The sequence below is a fragment of the Acinonyx jubatus genome, chromosome B4, assembly GCF_027475565.1.
Source record: "Acinonyx jubatus isolate Ajub_Pintada_27869175 chromosome B4, VMU_Ajub_asm_v1.0, whole genome shotgun sequence".
Taxonomy (NCBI): domain Eukaryota; kingdom Metazoa; phylum Chordata; class Mammalia; order Carnivora; family Felidae; genus Acinonyx; species Acinonyx jubatus.
Genome location: NC_069387.1, coordinates 47,038,272 through 47,056,738, shown reverse-complemented (window position 1 = coordinate 47,056,738; position 18,467 = coordinate 47,038,272). Strand labels below are relative to the sequence as shown.

General features: G+C 33.2%; 1 protein-coding gene across 3 annotated transcripts in view; it reads right to left on the bottom strand.

The window, feature by feature from the left end:
• ATF7IP (activating transcription factor 7 interacting protein) overlaps positions 1-18,467 on the bottom strand; it is a 122,500-nt gene that overhangs the window by 102,643 nt on the left and 1,390 nt on the right. Inside the window, exon 1 of one of the 3 annotated variants that reach the window (XM_053225852.1) lies at positions 3,058-9,011. The exons of 1 other annotated variant lie outside the window; for it this stretch is intronic. In XM_053225852.1, coding sequence (XP_053081827.1) covers positions 3,058-3,074 — 17 coding nt within the window. In that variant the 5' untranslated portion in view covers positions 3,075-9,011. Of the gene's footprint in view, positions 1-3,057; positions 9,012-18,467 lie in introns of those variants that run through there. One more of the 3 variants, XM_027035610.2, reaches the window with a different exon arrangement.

Genomic DNA, 18,467 nt, shown 5'->3' with positions numbered 1-18,467 from the left:
CCATATGGTTTAAACATGCCACATTCCTTGATCCAATCACATTTAATAAAGTACAGGACATCTGAGAAGCAAATAAAGTAGAAAGCATTCAAATATTACTGGAAAATTAGCATGCTGGATACTTGTAAAGTATTTTATGGTACTCTTCAGAAACATTATATAAACTAATTCTTAGCCTATCCTTGCCAAATAGATAAGAATTTTTTCCCATTTTACAGATGAGGAAACAACAGTCAGAAAATGGAATGAGTTAGGGCGCCTGCGTGGCTCAGTCGTTTGAGCAACAGACTTCAGCTCAGATCATGATCTCACGGTTTGTGAGTTCGAGTCCCGCATCGGGCTCTGTGCTGACAGCTCAGAGCCTGGAGCCTGCTTCTGATTCTGTGTCTCCCTCTCTCTCTTCCCCTCCCCCCCACTCATGTTCTGTCTCTCTCTGTCTCAGAAATAAACAAACATTAAAAAAAAAAAAAACTTAAAAAAAATGGAGTGACTTGACCAATATAAGAAGAAAGTAGTAAAAACAACTCAAATTTAGGTTTGAACTCTTCATCCATGTTCTTTCCACTACATCAACATTTTCCTTAAAGGCTTATACTAATGAAATGGCTTAGGAAAAAGGATAAACAAATAGGGAGCTAAGAAGTGACAAAATAATAACACAAAACCTTAATTACCCAGCTCCCAGATTTATTATGCCTTCAGTTATTCACCTAATAGCTAACCTGGAATTCAGCATAGACAATTTGAAAACTGTCACCAATCCCAAAAGTAATAATCCCATTGAGGTCTAGTTTATGCTTATCGTTGCAAAAATGCAACATGGCAGGGAAAGAATTAAGAATATCCCAAGTAACCACAGTGTTCCTGTTTCCCCATGTACAAGTAATAATCAATGGAGTCATCTTGCAGAGAGTAGAGATAAATTGTATAATCCACAATAGAAGGCAAAAAGAGTGGACAAGTGAAATTTCCCCCAAGGTCCCACTCTGAAGATCAACATCAGTCAGTCAATAATTTCAGCCTCACAAGTTTTTCTCTAGCAATAAACAAGAACAAACTGAGTAACTGGCTTGGACTGTATGAAATATTTGATATACAGTGAGCTGTTCATTCTATGAGAGGCATAAAAATAATAACAATGATTAAGGGCATCACACATTCACTTCCTGTGTCATACTCACTCTAGGGCAAAACCTTACTGAAAAGCATGATGGATAAAATCTCTCTCACACACTGAATTTGTTCTTCCTCTCTTTGGGGGGCAAGCTCATGTGACTGTACTTACATAAAGTAATGTTCCAATTACAAGAATCCACCACATCACATAAAAGAGTCCTAACAACTTCACAAAATAATAAGCTAATGGAAGTGAAACAAATATGTTAAAGCTGTTAATGAAACGGAGTGATCCCAAATATACTTTAAGCCACTGTATAAATGGGCAATGATTAAGTTAGGAAAAGCAATTATTTTCTTTTAAAAAAAAAACAACAGTAGAACAAATATAAACATAATTTTGTGGCAAGGCAGCAATTCCAAACTGTTAAACTGTGCAAATATAGATCTTATACTCTACCTTTATGAAATTAAGAAAAAGAAAAAAACATAAAGAACATATGTTCTAGTATACTGAATCCTACAGTCCCTAGCACCTGGAGTTCTATAAAGAAGCAACCTAGATCCTAACATTAATAGATTATAATTGTCATATATCATCTGGTTTCAAACTTTTGTTTTCATCATAACAGCCTAATTGCTCTCATTTTATTAAATAAACTTACAATAAATAAATGCTATAAATTTAAATTATAAAATAAATACAAAATAATAAAACACCATATGTATCCCTTTTAAATACAGGGGTCTCTCATGAGAATTTAATGTGCAAAAAATTGCTGTTTTTGAAAAGTTGCTCTATCTAGAAAGTTCAAAACTTACTGTTCTATGTCATATTAGTCAGGGATATATTCATAATACTCTAAACAAAATTAGAGAAATGTATTATACCATCTATAAAAAAATTTTAGTAACTACCACAATTTAAACATTAGAACTTAAAGTGTAACAGTTCTGCTGTCTGAAATATATGAATAAAAACTTCATACTCTCTGGATCTCTATGAACTTATCATATCTCAATAAACATTTCTACTTCAGAAGAATGTTAAGAAAGCTTTTTGCAAACTGTGAAACTAAATTTACAAAATCATTGAATTATACTATTTTTAACAATACCACAGGTTTAAACTAAGGCTAATGTGGACATCAGCAATTAATATCAATTAACTAAAACAACTGAGTATTTCTTTCAGCTCTGTTGTATTAGAACACGTTAGCTAGGAAAAAAAAGGGGGTATCCAGAGCTAGATGTGAACTTGTTTCTAAACTCAAAATCTGAATCTGAATGACAATTTAAGCAAAAAGTAGTTAGCATAAAAAGTTATCACCATTAAAAATATGAAAGAATTGAATGACCCAGAGGAGGCAGCATAATGAGAAAAAATTGGAACGCACTATACAAAAAAAGTCTAACAGTGCTAAATTTTTTTTTCTTTCTGTAACTATGACTTATATTCAGAGAATTAACATTCTTCTCAGAAAGCTACCAAACAAAAGCTCCAACACACACACACACACACACACACACACACACACACAGAGAAAAATCTCACTCTTCATGTAAAACAAGGCTTATTTATGGCTTCTTTCCAAAAAAAAAAAAAAAATCTATTCAGAAAATATATTGTTTTTAATTTTTACAAAAAAATATCAAGCAAACTAAAATATCTAACACAAAAAGAATACTAAGTTAATTAGGGCCAGAAAAGCACTACTGTGGTGATCTAATGTTCTGGCAATGACAGAACAGAAGATTGTGAGAAATTACAGGAATTTAACCTTTGACCTCACCATCCTATGTACTGTTTCCATAAAAGAGGCTTAAAGCAAACATTTCAACTTCTTAGCAAGCTCCAAGTTCACCTTGCTATATAAACTCAGTAAAATTCAAGTATTTTTTAATTAAAATGTTCAAAGATAAAGAGTAATTGGTTCTTACCTCTGGTCCTGATGCATGTGCCAAGTCTCCTCACTGGCATAGTTGCTGCCTAAGCAGCTACAAAGACTAAGTCAGCAGCCATTTTGAGACAGCTGCACTGTCTCAGTTGCACTAAAGTGTAATTAAGATGGCTGCAATGTGCACTCAAGAACTCACACAGTGAAAACTCAGCTATGTATCAAAGAAAGCCCCTCCCACTTTTTCAGCCTGCAGGAAACTGAACACAGACAACAGCTAATGCATATACTGCAACAAACAATGCAGCTGGTTAGGACACAGAAAACAGAGAAGGCAGCAAGCCAGTTTTGTAACACAATGCCTGCGAATCCACCCCGACTTGCAATACAGACTTTGGGCACATCCAGATCCCAGACAGCTTGAAGTCCATGCCACATATTAGCAGTTACAGAGATAGAGCCAAATCACACACAGCAAACATCAGGGAATTCGCTTGAAAGAAAGCCTCCATTTCAGTCCAGAAAAAAAAAGTCTGCTCAAGGCCCTTTTTTTTTTTGTCTTTTATAGTACTTTTATCACAAAAAGAGTGCCAATTTTTAAAATTTCTGGAAAATTAAGTTGTTTAAATCCTGATAGCCAATTTCCATTTATAGAAGGCTAATTATTCTCTTTTTCCCCACAGAATCTAAGCCCCAAAGTACTCAAATCTAGCAGAATGGTTAAAGCTTGCAGTCAAATTTTTGAATCTTGACAATAATTTTAAGTAATCGCTGGGAAGAGACTAGAGTCATTAGAGCTACAATGACAACAAAGCTTATTTTGAGTCATCAGCTATAAAGATAAAAACAATTTCTTCTCTTTTGTAGTCCAGATGGCCACAAAGACATTTCCAGGTGAGTGTTTGGTCCCAGGGCAAATTAAATTTCATGCCCTGCCACAGACCTCCCAACATTTTAATATGGGTGAAAAACAAATAAAAATAAAGAATGTAGACACCCCTGGAGGAAAAAAAGAAAATTGGGAAAACAAAAGGGTAAAATTCAGTCGGAAAGTGGATATATAAACAAGACAAATTTGAGCGAGATCCCAACAAATCTGTCTTGGCAGTAACCTACCCATCAAGAGAAGTGAAGGACAAGAGCACAGAAGGAACCTGTGTGCTTGATAGATAGCTCACATCATCTAGGAAATCCACCTTTTCCTTCTCTTTGCCTTGGTTAAGCTTCCTAAAATCTAGCTGCCCTATGTGATCTTGTGTCTATCCACCACTAGATGTAGGTATTTATTAAAATTCATTAAGGGTGCAGGGAGGTGGAAGGGATATATTCAAAAGGCGATTGGCCCCATAAGTTGATGATTGTTCAAGCTGAGTGATGGGCACATGGAGTTGATTATTTCATTTTATTTCTGTATATATTTAAATCTTCCCATAACAAAAGTTTAAAAATGAAACAAAACTATTCAGCTTTTTAAAAGATCCCTACTTATTCTCCATTAGTCAAATTGGACGATGTACGTAAAAACTGCTTCAAATAGTACATTGGGGGAAAAAGGTTACATTTAACCAAGCCAGATTAATTCTTCAAAATAATAATAATAATAATATTCTCTGAGGATGGCTCAAATCTAGTTGCTAAAATCAAGAGATTGGTAAACTGTGAAAGATTCAAACAGGATAGACATTACTGTGGCACTAAAATGTGACTAAGGTTAATGTCAAGACAAATAGCCAAAATTTTTAAAGCTGCTGAATGAGCAACTTCTGATATTCAGGAAGCAGATTCTTTTGGAAGTCTGTTCTACAAAAATTTAAATTATGTAACACACCCTCAAATGTACCCTGTCCCATCCCCTCCTCCCCAAGCCTCCCCTGTCTTGCCAAATACTTTTCCAATGTAAATCCTGACTACTTTTTTCTCAGTCTAAGCTTTTTGAAGCAAGCTAAGTTGCTGGCTATTACTATTAGCTATAACAACTCCTTTTCACCCAATTTAGACTTCAAAATAAAAGACATAATCTACATTCCCTCATTGTACCAATCCTCCTCCAGCCAATACAATCATTTAACTACCAATGTACTAGATTTTCTCTATTATCCCAAGGCACATTAAAAAAAAAACAAAACAATAAATATACTGATTATCTACTTCACACATGAGACTTTAGAAAACAAAGGAGTAGGGAAGTACATTAATATAGATCAAATCTTCAGATGAGTTTTACATGCATCATTTCAATTAATTCTCACACTAATCCTATGAGGTTATGTTACTTCCAACTCATGACTGAAAACAACAGGCTCAAAGATTAAGTAACTTCACAAAAGTGCTAAGAGCTGAAATCCATCCTAGACTACACCCAGTCTGAGCCCATGGAGCTTCCATCACCCATTTCTTCCCACATTGGTTCTGTTTCTACACATCATGAAAATAGTTCAGAAAAGAAAAATACTTACACTGTTATTCAGATAACTGGTGCCACTGCCCATATGTTTCACTCTATCCTAAAGAAACTACCCTAGTTCACCCAATAAATCTTACTCATGATTCAACCTAAATTATCTCATCAGTAACAATCTTTTACTTACTCTCTTTTCCCCTTACAATACCCATCCCCCAAGCCAGCTGTAATTTCTCTCTCAAGATCTTTTGTGCATACCATCATTACACTTATCACATTTCATTGCTTATATCTTTATAATGAGTTCCTAAAGGACAGAAATTACATCTTATGTCATTTCCCATTCACTTCCACAGTGTGAAACACAGTATTTGTTCAATAGACGGATATTGAGCTTAAGTTAATTCCCAGTGTTTTCATTTCTACTATAAAAATCTCAGAAAATTCTACATCTTTAAAACTTTCATTTTCAGGAGCTCAACTCTTACTTTCTAGGAAAAAGAAGTCAACTAATGAGTCAACAAGTTTTTAGCCTTGTCCTAAAACACCTCTGTACTTAAAAACCAACATAGAAAAAATACCTTTTGTAGAGCATTGTCCAGTTTTTAGTGTTTTTATAGGATCTACTATGTGCTCAGAATAGTTGAACTATGAAAAAAGCCTATAGAAAATTATGGAACATAGGTATATTATTTACTTTTACGTTTTCAAATTTTACTAAGAATACAGCTTGGCTTTTATGTCATATAAGAAATTTGCTTTAAATAGGATAAGTCCTAATGAACCCAATTATTGTTTATTTGTAAAAGCAAACACATTTCAAAGCTACTTCAAATATTAGGTAAACATTTCCATGATTACTCAATGTTTTATCTCTTTCTAAATAAAAACTAGCACTTTTCACATAATTTTTTCATTTCAGTCTTAATAATCATGTAAAACAAGAGTACCATAATTTCAAATTTTTATGAGCAGAGAATGTGACCATTTGCTATGGGTTGCCCAAGCAACAAAGAGAACTGGAAGAGAATAACTGTAATTAACTACTATAACCTTTTATATAACATATACCATACTATTACAAGATTTTACATATGCAAAATATTGAAGATTCCATAGAACCTAAATAACAGGTTTCACTATATCAAGTAAAAACTAAATACACTTTTATTTAACTAATATACTTCAGTTACATGTTATTACCAATCTTACATATGCTAAAAGAGAAAATAAACATGAGAATGGTATTAAGACAATGAAATGAAAACACCATAATTCCCCTCTCTCAAAGCCCACTAAAACTACAATGAAGGTAGTTTTTGAAAGCATAAATCCTTAGGAACAAGGAGAAAAGTAAAAAAGAAAATAGCTAAAAAGATTTGGGAAGATGAAAATAAGCAAAACCACTGGTAACTAACTTAGCAGTTCCCAAAACATCATAGTACATGCTTCACTGGGGACAAGAACCAATTTGAGTTACATGGCGGCAACTTCAAAAGACATAGCGACTAAAAGAACAAGGACGACTGGGACGAAGGGAGCAAACAGTAAGGCTGGTATGACTAAAAAAGGGAATACTAGTGAAAGCTGTTTGCAAATCAATAAGATACCATCGATATCCTTACCACATTCCACTGAATACCTCCTCTCCAGAGTCCTAGCAAAACTATGAAGACAACATCCACGTTTAAAAATGAGAGTGGCATACCAAAAAGAGAGGGACTAAATGCTGGCTGCAGAGACACCTAGTCCTTTTCTTCCATTAATCTTCCAGAATGCTACCAATCAGACCCTTATTCTCCACATAAGAAAATGAAAACGGAGTGTACTTAAAAACCACAAAACACAAGACTGTAAGGTCTTGGGAGCTCTCAAAACCACCCCACACAGAAAAGCCTAAAAAGTTTAAAAGCTGACAAATTTAGATATTCTAATCAACTTCTTAATTTTCCACAACAGTCAGGCAAGAAAAAAAGGACAACCGAGACAAGTCTCACATGGAAGACAAACCAAAAACAAACCAAAAAACAAACCTAAACAAAAAAACTCACAAAGACTATGCAAGAAAAAAAACTTCAAAAAAAATAATATCCTCAGATAAGAAAAAATAATACAATCATGTGTCAATAATAGAATACTAGGGGTTCCTGGCTGGCTCATACAGTAGAGCATAAGACTCTTGATCTTGGGGTTGTGAGTTCAAGATCCATGTTGGGCACAGAGTTTACTTAAAAAAAAAAAAAGACTACAGGCTAAAAACAAAAAGTAGACATTAAGAACATAACATAAAAAATGAAAAACTCAATAGAAGAACTAGATGACAAAGTTGAAGAAATCTAGCTGAACAAAAAGACAAAGTTGTAAATACAACGGAAAAAAAATCTAAGAAAAGTCAAGTACCCCTCCAAAAATTCACATTGGAATGACAGAATGGAAAACAGCTATCACCAATGAAATCACTTAATAAAAAATTCCAAGACTGAAAAACAAGGGTTGCCAAACTGAAAGGGCCTGATGAATTCCAGCAAACAATGATAAACATATCCACATCAAAGAATTGCAGTGAAATTTCAAGACACTGAAGACTAATAACAAATTCTACAAGCGGCCAGTGAAGGGAAAATCACAAATAAGAATGGCTTCAGATTTCTCAGCAGTAACAGAAGCAAGAAGACAATGGAACAGTGCATTTAAACTTCTGAAAAATATTTTCCAACCCAGGTTTCTATACCTAGCCAAACTATCAATCAAGTATCTAATACATAGCGATAATTTTCAGATACATACAGTTTCACAAAATATACTTCCCATTTACTCTTTCTCAAAAAGCTACTAAAGAATACGGTCTTCTTCCTCTAATGAATAAACCAATAAAAAGACATGACACATGGAAAACAAGGGTGCTACACAGACAAGGGGTAAAGGAAATCCAAACATTGTGAATAAAATTCTAATAACAGCAGTGTATACCATATGAAGAGAGCAACTAGACCAACTGTAGCAATGAGACTCAAGAAACAAAAATGAGTCAACATCCTTGCTGCCACTGTACCCAAGGAAAGAAGGAAAGATGTACATCAAAAGATCCTTAGTAAAGGACTGTACCAAATCATCTGAACTGTTACTGTTATGTAGAAGAGACTCCTGGATACAGGCATCCTGGGATAAAGCTGACCTTACCTTCATGAATCAACATCTGTAATCACTAAATCAAGAGAATTGGTAAGGATTTCTACGATTCTGTTAGTCCAGTGCAGACAACTTTGTGTAAATAGATTACTTAACCCTAGATCAGTGAAACAAGAATTACTTACAAGTAAATGAACTGATTTAACTATGTTTTTTTTATTTTTAACGGTTACAAGAGAAAACACTTTCTTCTTAATCTATCTTAACCTTCAATTTAAAATATATTTCATATAGGGGCACCTGGGTGGCTCAGTCAGTTGAGCGTCCGACTTTGGCTCAGGTCATAATCTTGCAGTTTGTGAATTCGAGCCCTGTGTCAGGCTGTGTGCTAACAGCTCAGATCCTGGAGCCTGCTTCAGATTCTGTGTCCCCCTTCTCTCTCCACCTCACCCCTGTTTGTGCTCTGTCTCTCTCTTTCAAAAATGAATAAACATTAAAAAAATTTTTAATACATTTTGTATAAATAATAATATCTTGATCTAATATCTTCAGAATTCCAGGGGGAAAATATCCTGTGAAAGATCTTAACACTGGTTATAATTAATAAGCCACCAGAACAATTAAAAAGCCATTCTGTAGAAAAATACTGAAAATATTATTGGCTTTATCTAAACTGAATCTCTTTACTTTTTTATAAACTAGTTTACAAAGTTCCAATAAGAATGTTTTCCTTCCTGTCAGGATAAAATTGGATAAATCAAATTGGTAACCATGACTACAAGAGAAATGTGACATTTAAAAAAGAGGTAGCTTATAATTAGGTATGACAGGGAACAAAGACTACACCTCAAATGTAGAAATGACTGCCCTGCAAATGCAAAAAATGATGCCTCGTAAGTCCTCCCAGAAATTCAATTTAGTAATTCTTCTATAATTTATGGATTCCCAAGTTTAATGAGAATAAAGAATATCATTTCCTGACAGAACAATATTGACAAATGCATAAATCTCAGAACCATAATACCCTACAGTTTTAAGTATTGCAGGTGAAAACTCACTGAGATAAATTAGATGGCTCTTGGTTCCTGATCTTGTAACCAAGCAGATAAGTTATTACACTTTACAAAACATCTAGATGGAAGCTCTTTTTTTTTTTTAATCTTTATTTCTGAGAGAGAGAGAGAGACAGAATGCAAGCAGGGGAGGAACAGAGAGAGAGAGACACAGAATGTGAAGCAGGCTCCAGGCTCTGAGCTGTCAGCACAAAGCCCAACGTGGGGCTCAAACTCACAGACCATGAGATCATGACCTGAGCTGAAGTTGGACGCTTAACCAACTGAGCCACCCAGGCGCCCCTAGATGGAAGCTAACTCTTAAACCTCATGTCAAATGTATGTAGTTTTGTTAACCAGACAATAGGGAATTCTTTGAATATTAATCAGCTATTCATTAAACCTGTGTAAATAAAATAAAACATCGAAATAAAATAATCAGAAGATCAGAAAACAAACTTATGTGGTGAAATTTGTTTCTTAAGGGGCAGGAACTTGGCCACATGAACGATTCTACAAGAAAACAGACATTTTGTCTGGCTTTAATTTTGAGTGAGCATGTCCAACAAGTTCCATACCTGGAGGGTTAATAAAGAGAGAGGGAGCACTTTGCACCCTTTATTTAAAAAACAAAAAACAAAAAACGATGGCATATGTGGATCTAGTTCTCCAAAATAAATTATTTCATCCCTAACTTTGGCAATGATGATTGTCTGAAAAAACCTGATCAACTGTGAAGATAAAAAATTAATGAGAAAATGGCTGTAAACTTAGCAAATTTAGTAATCTTGTAAGGCTTTTATTCTTTAAATGCCTTTTAAAATAAAACAGTTCTAAAGGTAGACTCCTTCACAAACCTTTACAAATAAATGACTTCTTTAAAGTTTTGGGTTTTGGGGTTTCTTTTTTTTTTTTTTTTTTTTTTTGAGAGAGAGAACACAAGCAGGGAAAGGGCAGAGAGAGAGAATCCCAAGCAGGCTCCACACTGTCACCATGGAGTCTGACATGGGCAGAACTCACAGACCGTGAGATCATGATCTGAGCCCAAATCAAGAGCTAGATGCTTAACTGACTGAGACATCCAGGTGCCCTGCAAATAAATTACTTCTTTAAATGCTTATTTTTCTCTACTAGTGAATGGTCTTCTAAAACTACTTTTTGAAATTACTTTTTAAATGCATTTAAATTCCAGCTCCAATAATCAAGAATATTGCCATTTTCTATATATCTCCTCCATTGAGGGTTCCGTATAGCTGCAACTAGCTGCCTCTTAAATATTCATGCCTAATTGATTCAATTGATTGAAGACAGAAAAGTGTGCCAGGAAAAACTGCTAAGTATTTTTTATATCTAATCTCATTTAACCCTCACAACCACCCTATCAGATAGGTAGTACCACCATTTTATATTAAGTAATAGTGTTGGCAGACTCTAAATTCCCAGATCCCAATATAAAATTATTGCTCTCTCCATTTCATTATATTACTGATTTTAGGAAAATCCTTCACCTTTTTATTTCTTCATTTATTTGCTATCTTCCAACTTTTATATTACTTAAGTTTGATGGAAAAGGAAAGAATTACACAAACTTAAAACACAAAATAATTATTTAATGCCATCTTTTTATCAAACCCTTATTAATTTACACACATTATGTCCTTCAGAGTTAAATCTTAGAAACTTATTAATAGGTGAGCAATGGTGTTTCCTTGCTTTCTTCTATTTCTTAATGAATGAGATGGAAAACTTTCTTTCTAAAAGTTGTCTCACAATTTATAATTTTTCATATGCAAACTGCCTGTCCAACCTTTTGTCCATTTATCTAGTTGGTGCTTAAGTAAATTACATGTTCAATTATTAAAAAAAAAAAATCTAACATCTGTAGATAATAGTAAGTTAAATAAAAAAAAAGAACTATAGCATATCTTACTTCGCTTTTTGGCACTTCGTCTAAAACAAAAGGATTCTTGCCTTTCAATAAACAAATATTTATTGAATTTTAAGGAAGACAATGTGGAAAGTAATCTTATACTTTTAATAGTGGTCTTATCATTCCTAATTACAAGGGTTTTTTCCTTAACATGTGACATTTGTCAAAAACATCAATAAGATATAATTCTTAAATGCAGGAAGCTTATGAAGTATTATGCAACTAAAAACAAAGAAGTAGAAAGGAATAAATGTCTTCAAGCAAGATAGGAAGTAAAACAGAGTAAAAAAAGAAATGAGAGAACTTCTGAGAATAACAATATCCTTTATTAGTTACATTATGTAGGCACTATGGCAGCAATGACTCTTACTTACAAAACTCAAGGATCTATATATGAAGGTGGTATTTAGAGTTCTCCTCACACACTACCTTCTTTCTCATTCCTTTTTTTTTTTTTTTTAACATTTATTTTTGAAAGAGAGAGAGACAGAGTTTGAGCGGGGAAGGGGCAGAGAGAGAGGGAGACACTGAATCTGAAGCAGGCTCCAGGCTCTGAGCCATCAGCACAGAGCCTGATGTGGGGCTTGAACCCATGAACTGTGAGATCATGACCTGGGCCGAAGTCGGACACTTAACCGACTGAGCCACCCAGGTGCCCCTCTCGTTTCTGATAGATACTCTGAACACCTTATTTATTCCCTTTACTAAGAATATCCTTCTAATTCACCCCTTAAAATACAACCCTCTAAGATTTCCTTGATCTCCCCCCACAACAGTTTCACTGTCTGTGCCATAAACAAATATCTACTGTGTCTTACTTATAATCTATAGAAAGCTGCTTTTAATTATCTACTTATTATACAAGTAAGCTTTACCTATATGCAAAGAATTTACAACCACAATCTTTTTACTTGTATGCATTACAAGGTCCTCAAAAATTATATTTTCCATCTTCAAAATGTATATTTCACACATACAGTTACAAAACAACAGGATCTGGAAAAGAATATAAAAACATAAACTTGGGGCACCTTCCTGGCTCAGTCAGTGGAGCAAGCAACTCTTGATCTTAGGGTAGTGAGTTTGAGCCCCCTGCTGGGTGTAGAAATTACTTAAAAATAAAATAATTAAAAAACATAAATTCAACTTTAGACTAAAGCAAGCAGTTCAAATAATTGCGATTCACGACTGTCATTACAGTCCTTACCTGCAGTCCTTCATCTTTCAAAATAAGCAACTAGCAAAGTTAAAAAAAATATTACACTGAGATTTTAAAATTAAATTAAAATTCCAATTCTTATAAAGCTAAATATAATTTAATACATTTGCAAGGGCAAGCAGAAAGGGAAAGAATTGCACCATTATTTGGTGGTATACACACACAAACACACACACACACATAACTAGAATCTCAGACACAAATCACAAACAAATGTTCTCAAAATTCCACTTGAAAAGAAGATATAGAGTTATAACTATAACTCTTGAGACAGAAAAACAGTTTTTAATATCAAATTATGAATTACTTTGATACTACTTCTCCAGCTTCTTTTTGTAGCAGAAAGGGCTGGTTGTTCTATTACACTCATTTATCCCCTTTTATAAAATTCCTTAATTTTAGCTGAGCACATGATTGTCCAGCTAGATACTACATTTCCTAGCCTTCCTTTCCCAGCTAAGTATGTCCCAATGACTAAATCCACACCCATAAAACTTGAGTCAAAGTGATATGTACCACTTCCAGATCATGCTCTCAAAAGAATGAGGTGTATACTCCCACTGCCCTTTCTCCCTTGCCCCTGGTTGGTGAAACTGTGGAATAGTCATGTCAACCTGGAAACCATATGTTAAGTCAAAGCCACCTACAAACTCTAAACAGTCTTCTTTGTTAGAGGAGAAAAACACTTATCATCCTTAAACCATCATAATAGTCTCACAGAGCAGATTAGCCTTTACTGTAATCCAATTACTCCTGACACCATCTAAAAAGAAATAAAAGAAATTTTCAAAGATAGTCTCTTTTCTCTTTCATATTTTTCACCACTTCTTCCTTTTAAGACATTTATCTAATAAGGGTAAGAAGTCAGAAACATTCCTCAACTCCAAATCCTTAGTTGAGAATATGCTGAAGCAGTCATGTCATTCATTGTTTCACCAAACTCTTGTCCTCCTGGTTCTTAAAATGGCAGATTCTATTCTCACCTTCTAGGTTTACCTTTCTACCAACTGGAAGGCATTATCTTTGAGAACTACTGACTCAAGGAGAAATCTTTTAATAGCTATGGCAGTTCTGAGAATCAGAGTCAAATTTCTCATTAGAATGTAAAAGTGCCACAGAGTGCTGGCACATAATTCCCAGATACCCACCAAGACAGTAATTCCCCAAAGTAGTATGTACAAACAACAAAGAAAGTGGAAAAGAACTGTATAGTAAGACATTATGACATTACTATCTCACATCAAAGGGGCCTTCTCTCCCAAATTAAAGGGTATATGCTAGTTATTCATAGTTATTAGATACAAAACAACTCAAAATATTGTTATAATATTCTGAGCAAAGAAAAACTGCAGATATGAATAAAAGAATATTTCTCACAGTCAAGTTAACAGGTCATCTACATTTCCCAGACTTTTATGTTTATGTAGATCCAATTATAAAGTCTCTCAGGAAGGTGCTATCAACTGTACCCTTAGGCCTATCACATTTTTTGGAAAGTGGCCAAGCAGATGCTAGAATCATTCTCTTAAAGACTCAAAAATGCAAATGATCAAAATTCACAACTGAAGACATTCACATTGTACAAATAAGCACTAGTGCCCTGGTCTTCTCATTTTGCAGGCATTTAAAAAATGAAAATGCTGGCCAGCACTCATATTCTCTTCCTCCAATACAAAATGGGTTTCCACCATGTAACTTGAAGCACAAAGTTTGATTTTTTCAATGCACTTTTCTGTCTTAAACAAACTAAAATGACAGGATAAACCACTGATTTACTCTGTAGATTTCACGACAATCTCAGAAAGAACACTGCAAAATCATTTTTAAAGTCTTGAGTTACATAAAGAACATAACAAGTTCAAATGGATAAGAATTTCTAAAGAGAGGCTTCACTAATGGATGCATAATTTCTAGATACTCTGGGGAACTTATAGGGACTATGGCTTCCCAGAGCTACTTAATGATTTTTTGTATTCTACCATTTAAATTTTGTTAAAACATCACCTAAATTTTATCTGTAATATGCCCCACATGTGACTTCTTTGAAAAAGTAGATTTGCCCGTGCACGAATTTTCCATATACCTCAAAACTTAAAAATCATAATAGAAGGCTTTCTAAACTAAATCTTGAGCAAGTTAAACAAAACTAAATATTCTGATTCAGAATCATTTAAGATCATCAATTATAATTAACATAATATAAATACGGATTCAGCTCTAAAAACACTAATTCCCAAATTAAATAACCTCAAAACTAAGTCTTTAAATTCTTGCTTCTAACACTTGAAACATATCTTCACTGTCAAGATGCTAGCCATCACTCCTCCCTCTTATCCATATACATTTCTCTGGTAGCCACTTCTCCTGTCCCTACTTTGCTATTTCTCACCTATCATAGTCTGAAAACTTAAGTATCATAATTTGTCAGAACTAGAAAAAGTTTTCAAGTAAGAGCAAAAGTCACATAAAAAAAGTAAAATATGCAAATCTCTGTAAGTGGTTTTGCTTGAAAAAGACCCAAAGATGAGAATTGTTCATTTAAAAAGTTTAATAAAAGCCAATAACACATGATTTCTACCTACTTCCTAGATTTATTTTCATGAAGCCAATGAACACAAATAATAGATTTAATGTACAATGAACTTATACCAATAATTAGAGAAACATCCTTATTAGAGAATAATTTACTATTATCAAGGGACTAAAAATAAAAGTTTTTAACTTTATTATAGCATTAGCACCATCCTGGCCAGAAAAATTAGATAACTTTCCAACATTCTTCCATTAAAAAAGTCTATGTAAATGAAAAATTTTGGTTTCAAATATTGAAGAATACTTTAACTGGACAACCTATTTTCTCACTTCTAACTTCATACTTGCACTATTTTCATATCACCATGTCCTAAGACAGATTAAAAATAGAAACGTAGTCCTATATCCTCTAACAACTTATCCCTATTAACATCATATCAGCATTAGGGAACAAGTTTAATAACACCTTAATGAAAAATAACAGGTATCACAAATTTTCCCAATGTTTCTCTTAAAAAGTACATTTTGTGGAATCTGCGGGAAATATATCCCATTTATGAGAAAAAAAAACACAGTATAAAGATGTAAACTCACCCCAATTTAAGTTTAATGCAATGCTAAACTAAACTATCACTACAACAAATAAAACAGTGCACTACTGCTACATGGATAAGACCCAGGTACAGTGGTTGTTAACCTAGCTTTAGATTTTGTATTATATATTCCTGTGAAAAGCTGATGAAAACTATAACTCTTTCCCCAGAAAAATGCACATAGGCATAATCACATAATGTTGTGTACATCAAGGAATCCATCAACGGATCTACCAAGGAATCTTCTTACTATCTGTAGAAACTCCTGAAGCCAATGGACCAAGTTAAATATCCCCAGTAAATGAAGCAGAACTATAGCTCAAACCTGGTAACTTAAGATCAAAATTAGCAACTCAAAGCAGTAAGAAAAAAGATCACCAACGTAAGAATCTAAGAAAACTAGGTATTTGGAAAAACTGGAAACTAATAAACTCCATACAGATTAAAACACTTATTTTTTTAATCATTAAAATACATAGAAAAAATAAATAAAATAAGTGAACATTTAAGTTCATTTCACAACAGGTTATTTCTAGGCAAAGAAGTCCTGGAAGAAATCACAAATGAGAAAAAGCAGTGCATTAGACTACCAAAAAAAAAAAAAAAAAAAAAAAAAGGAAAACTTCTGAATATATAAAATAAGCAATTTTAAAAGTAATAAACTAAAAAAAAAGCCTGCCAAAAGTATGAAAAGCAAAAGGCTTATATCCATAAATAGCTGTTAGCAATAGGAAAAACATTAACATCCACCATAGAAAAGATTAAAAAAACCTCAAACAGCTAATTCACAAAAATGAGAACATTGTATACATAAACATTAAAAAATTCAACTTCACCAGATATCTATAGCTATACATCTATATCTATATCGATATCGATTTCTATATCTATATCTATATCTCTATGGTACTGTTTTTCAGCCACCAAACTGATGGTGGTATGGGAAATGCTTTTCAAAAAAATAAATTTTTATTAATTTTGTAATTACCTTAAAAGCCCTTTGAAACAATATTTGAAGCAATAATTTCAAAGAAATCATTTCAAAGAGATGCAGTTCATAACTCATGTGTAAGGATATTCAGTGTAGCATTATTTATAACAGAGAAATGGGCAACAAACAAATGGTCAATAAAAGAAATGCTTAGTAAGTCACAGTACATTCTTATTAGATATAACAATATTGTAGCCGCTTAAAGACATTTGAAGAATATTTCATGATTTGGGGTATTTTCTCAATAAAATATTATATACCCATTAAAAGAAATTTTTACAAGAATGTTATACATTGAAAGAACATTAAGTATTTTAAAAGAATAATGAAATGAGATAAATATCTACAACATAATACAAAATTAAAAGAACAAGAATGAAATTATGGTCCAAATGAAAAACTGATCAATATTTATTGAACAATATTTATTGACCAATTGATAAACCATGAAAAAATAACAAAATCACCAGAACATTTATGCTGTTTATTTCTAAATGTTGCTAATTTTCAACACTTTCCAAAGGTGCTGCAATGAATAAGTAAAAAAGTATTTAAATATATGTATCAAATATTCAAATCATAATTTAAAGAAAAAAGACAATTTTAATGGTTTATGACTTAATCACTAAGTCTTTTTCTCTAAACTAAATTCTGTGATGTTTAAAATCTACAAAACTAAAAATGACCCCAATAATTTAATATTCATTAGTCTCAATATTATATATTCTGCATATGTCAAAACTTTGTGGCAACATAACTAAAATTTCTAAATCAAACTAAAATTTCAAAACATGCTTTTTATTCAAAGAATAACAAACAAAATAACAGACATTCAGACAATTCACTGGTCTTTGTTTTAAGTTTATAGAAGTATACTTCTCTTTCTAACAAATAGCAAAATTGTCCTACTAATAAATATTTACATTGTACACTATGTTCCTCAGTATTTTCAAGACCTCTTACAATCTTCAGCATTAACCTAAGAAGCAATCTTTTGTATTCAAATGAAAACAAACTTTAATACACAAACCAAAATATTTTACTTTTCTGGAAGTGCAAAATGTACCACTGCCCTAAAATCAAAGTTCTTTTCTTCACCTAAAACACATACATACACACAGATACAGAAAATACAAGATACTTTCCACTCTAAACACCTGAAATTATGTATTAGGAAGTGGAGGAGGGGTGTGCTGGGGCAATCACCCAGAAGTATAAAAAGGCAGGATATTACACAACTGCCCTCTAAATATATTTCTGTGTAGAAGAGACCAGAGGGCCAGGTTTATATGAACAGCTAATTTTCTGTTGAGAAAAGAGAGTTACCTTCCCTATCACTTCATTCTATCTCATATGTGACGTCATTTTTAAAAAATCCACCAACCAAAACTATTCCTTTCAATTACATCTACTTAATGCTAACGGTGTTTGCTTTGGGCAATAAAACCGTCCCTAACCAACCATTATAAAGCAATAGGCACTTCTTCATTTGACAGATGACTGATTTAAACTTAGTCTTATATAACCAACCAAGAAACCAATTATTGTACACACAAGCCACAGGTGAAATCTATGAAAAACAGTTACAAATTTTTAGTCTAGTAAG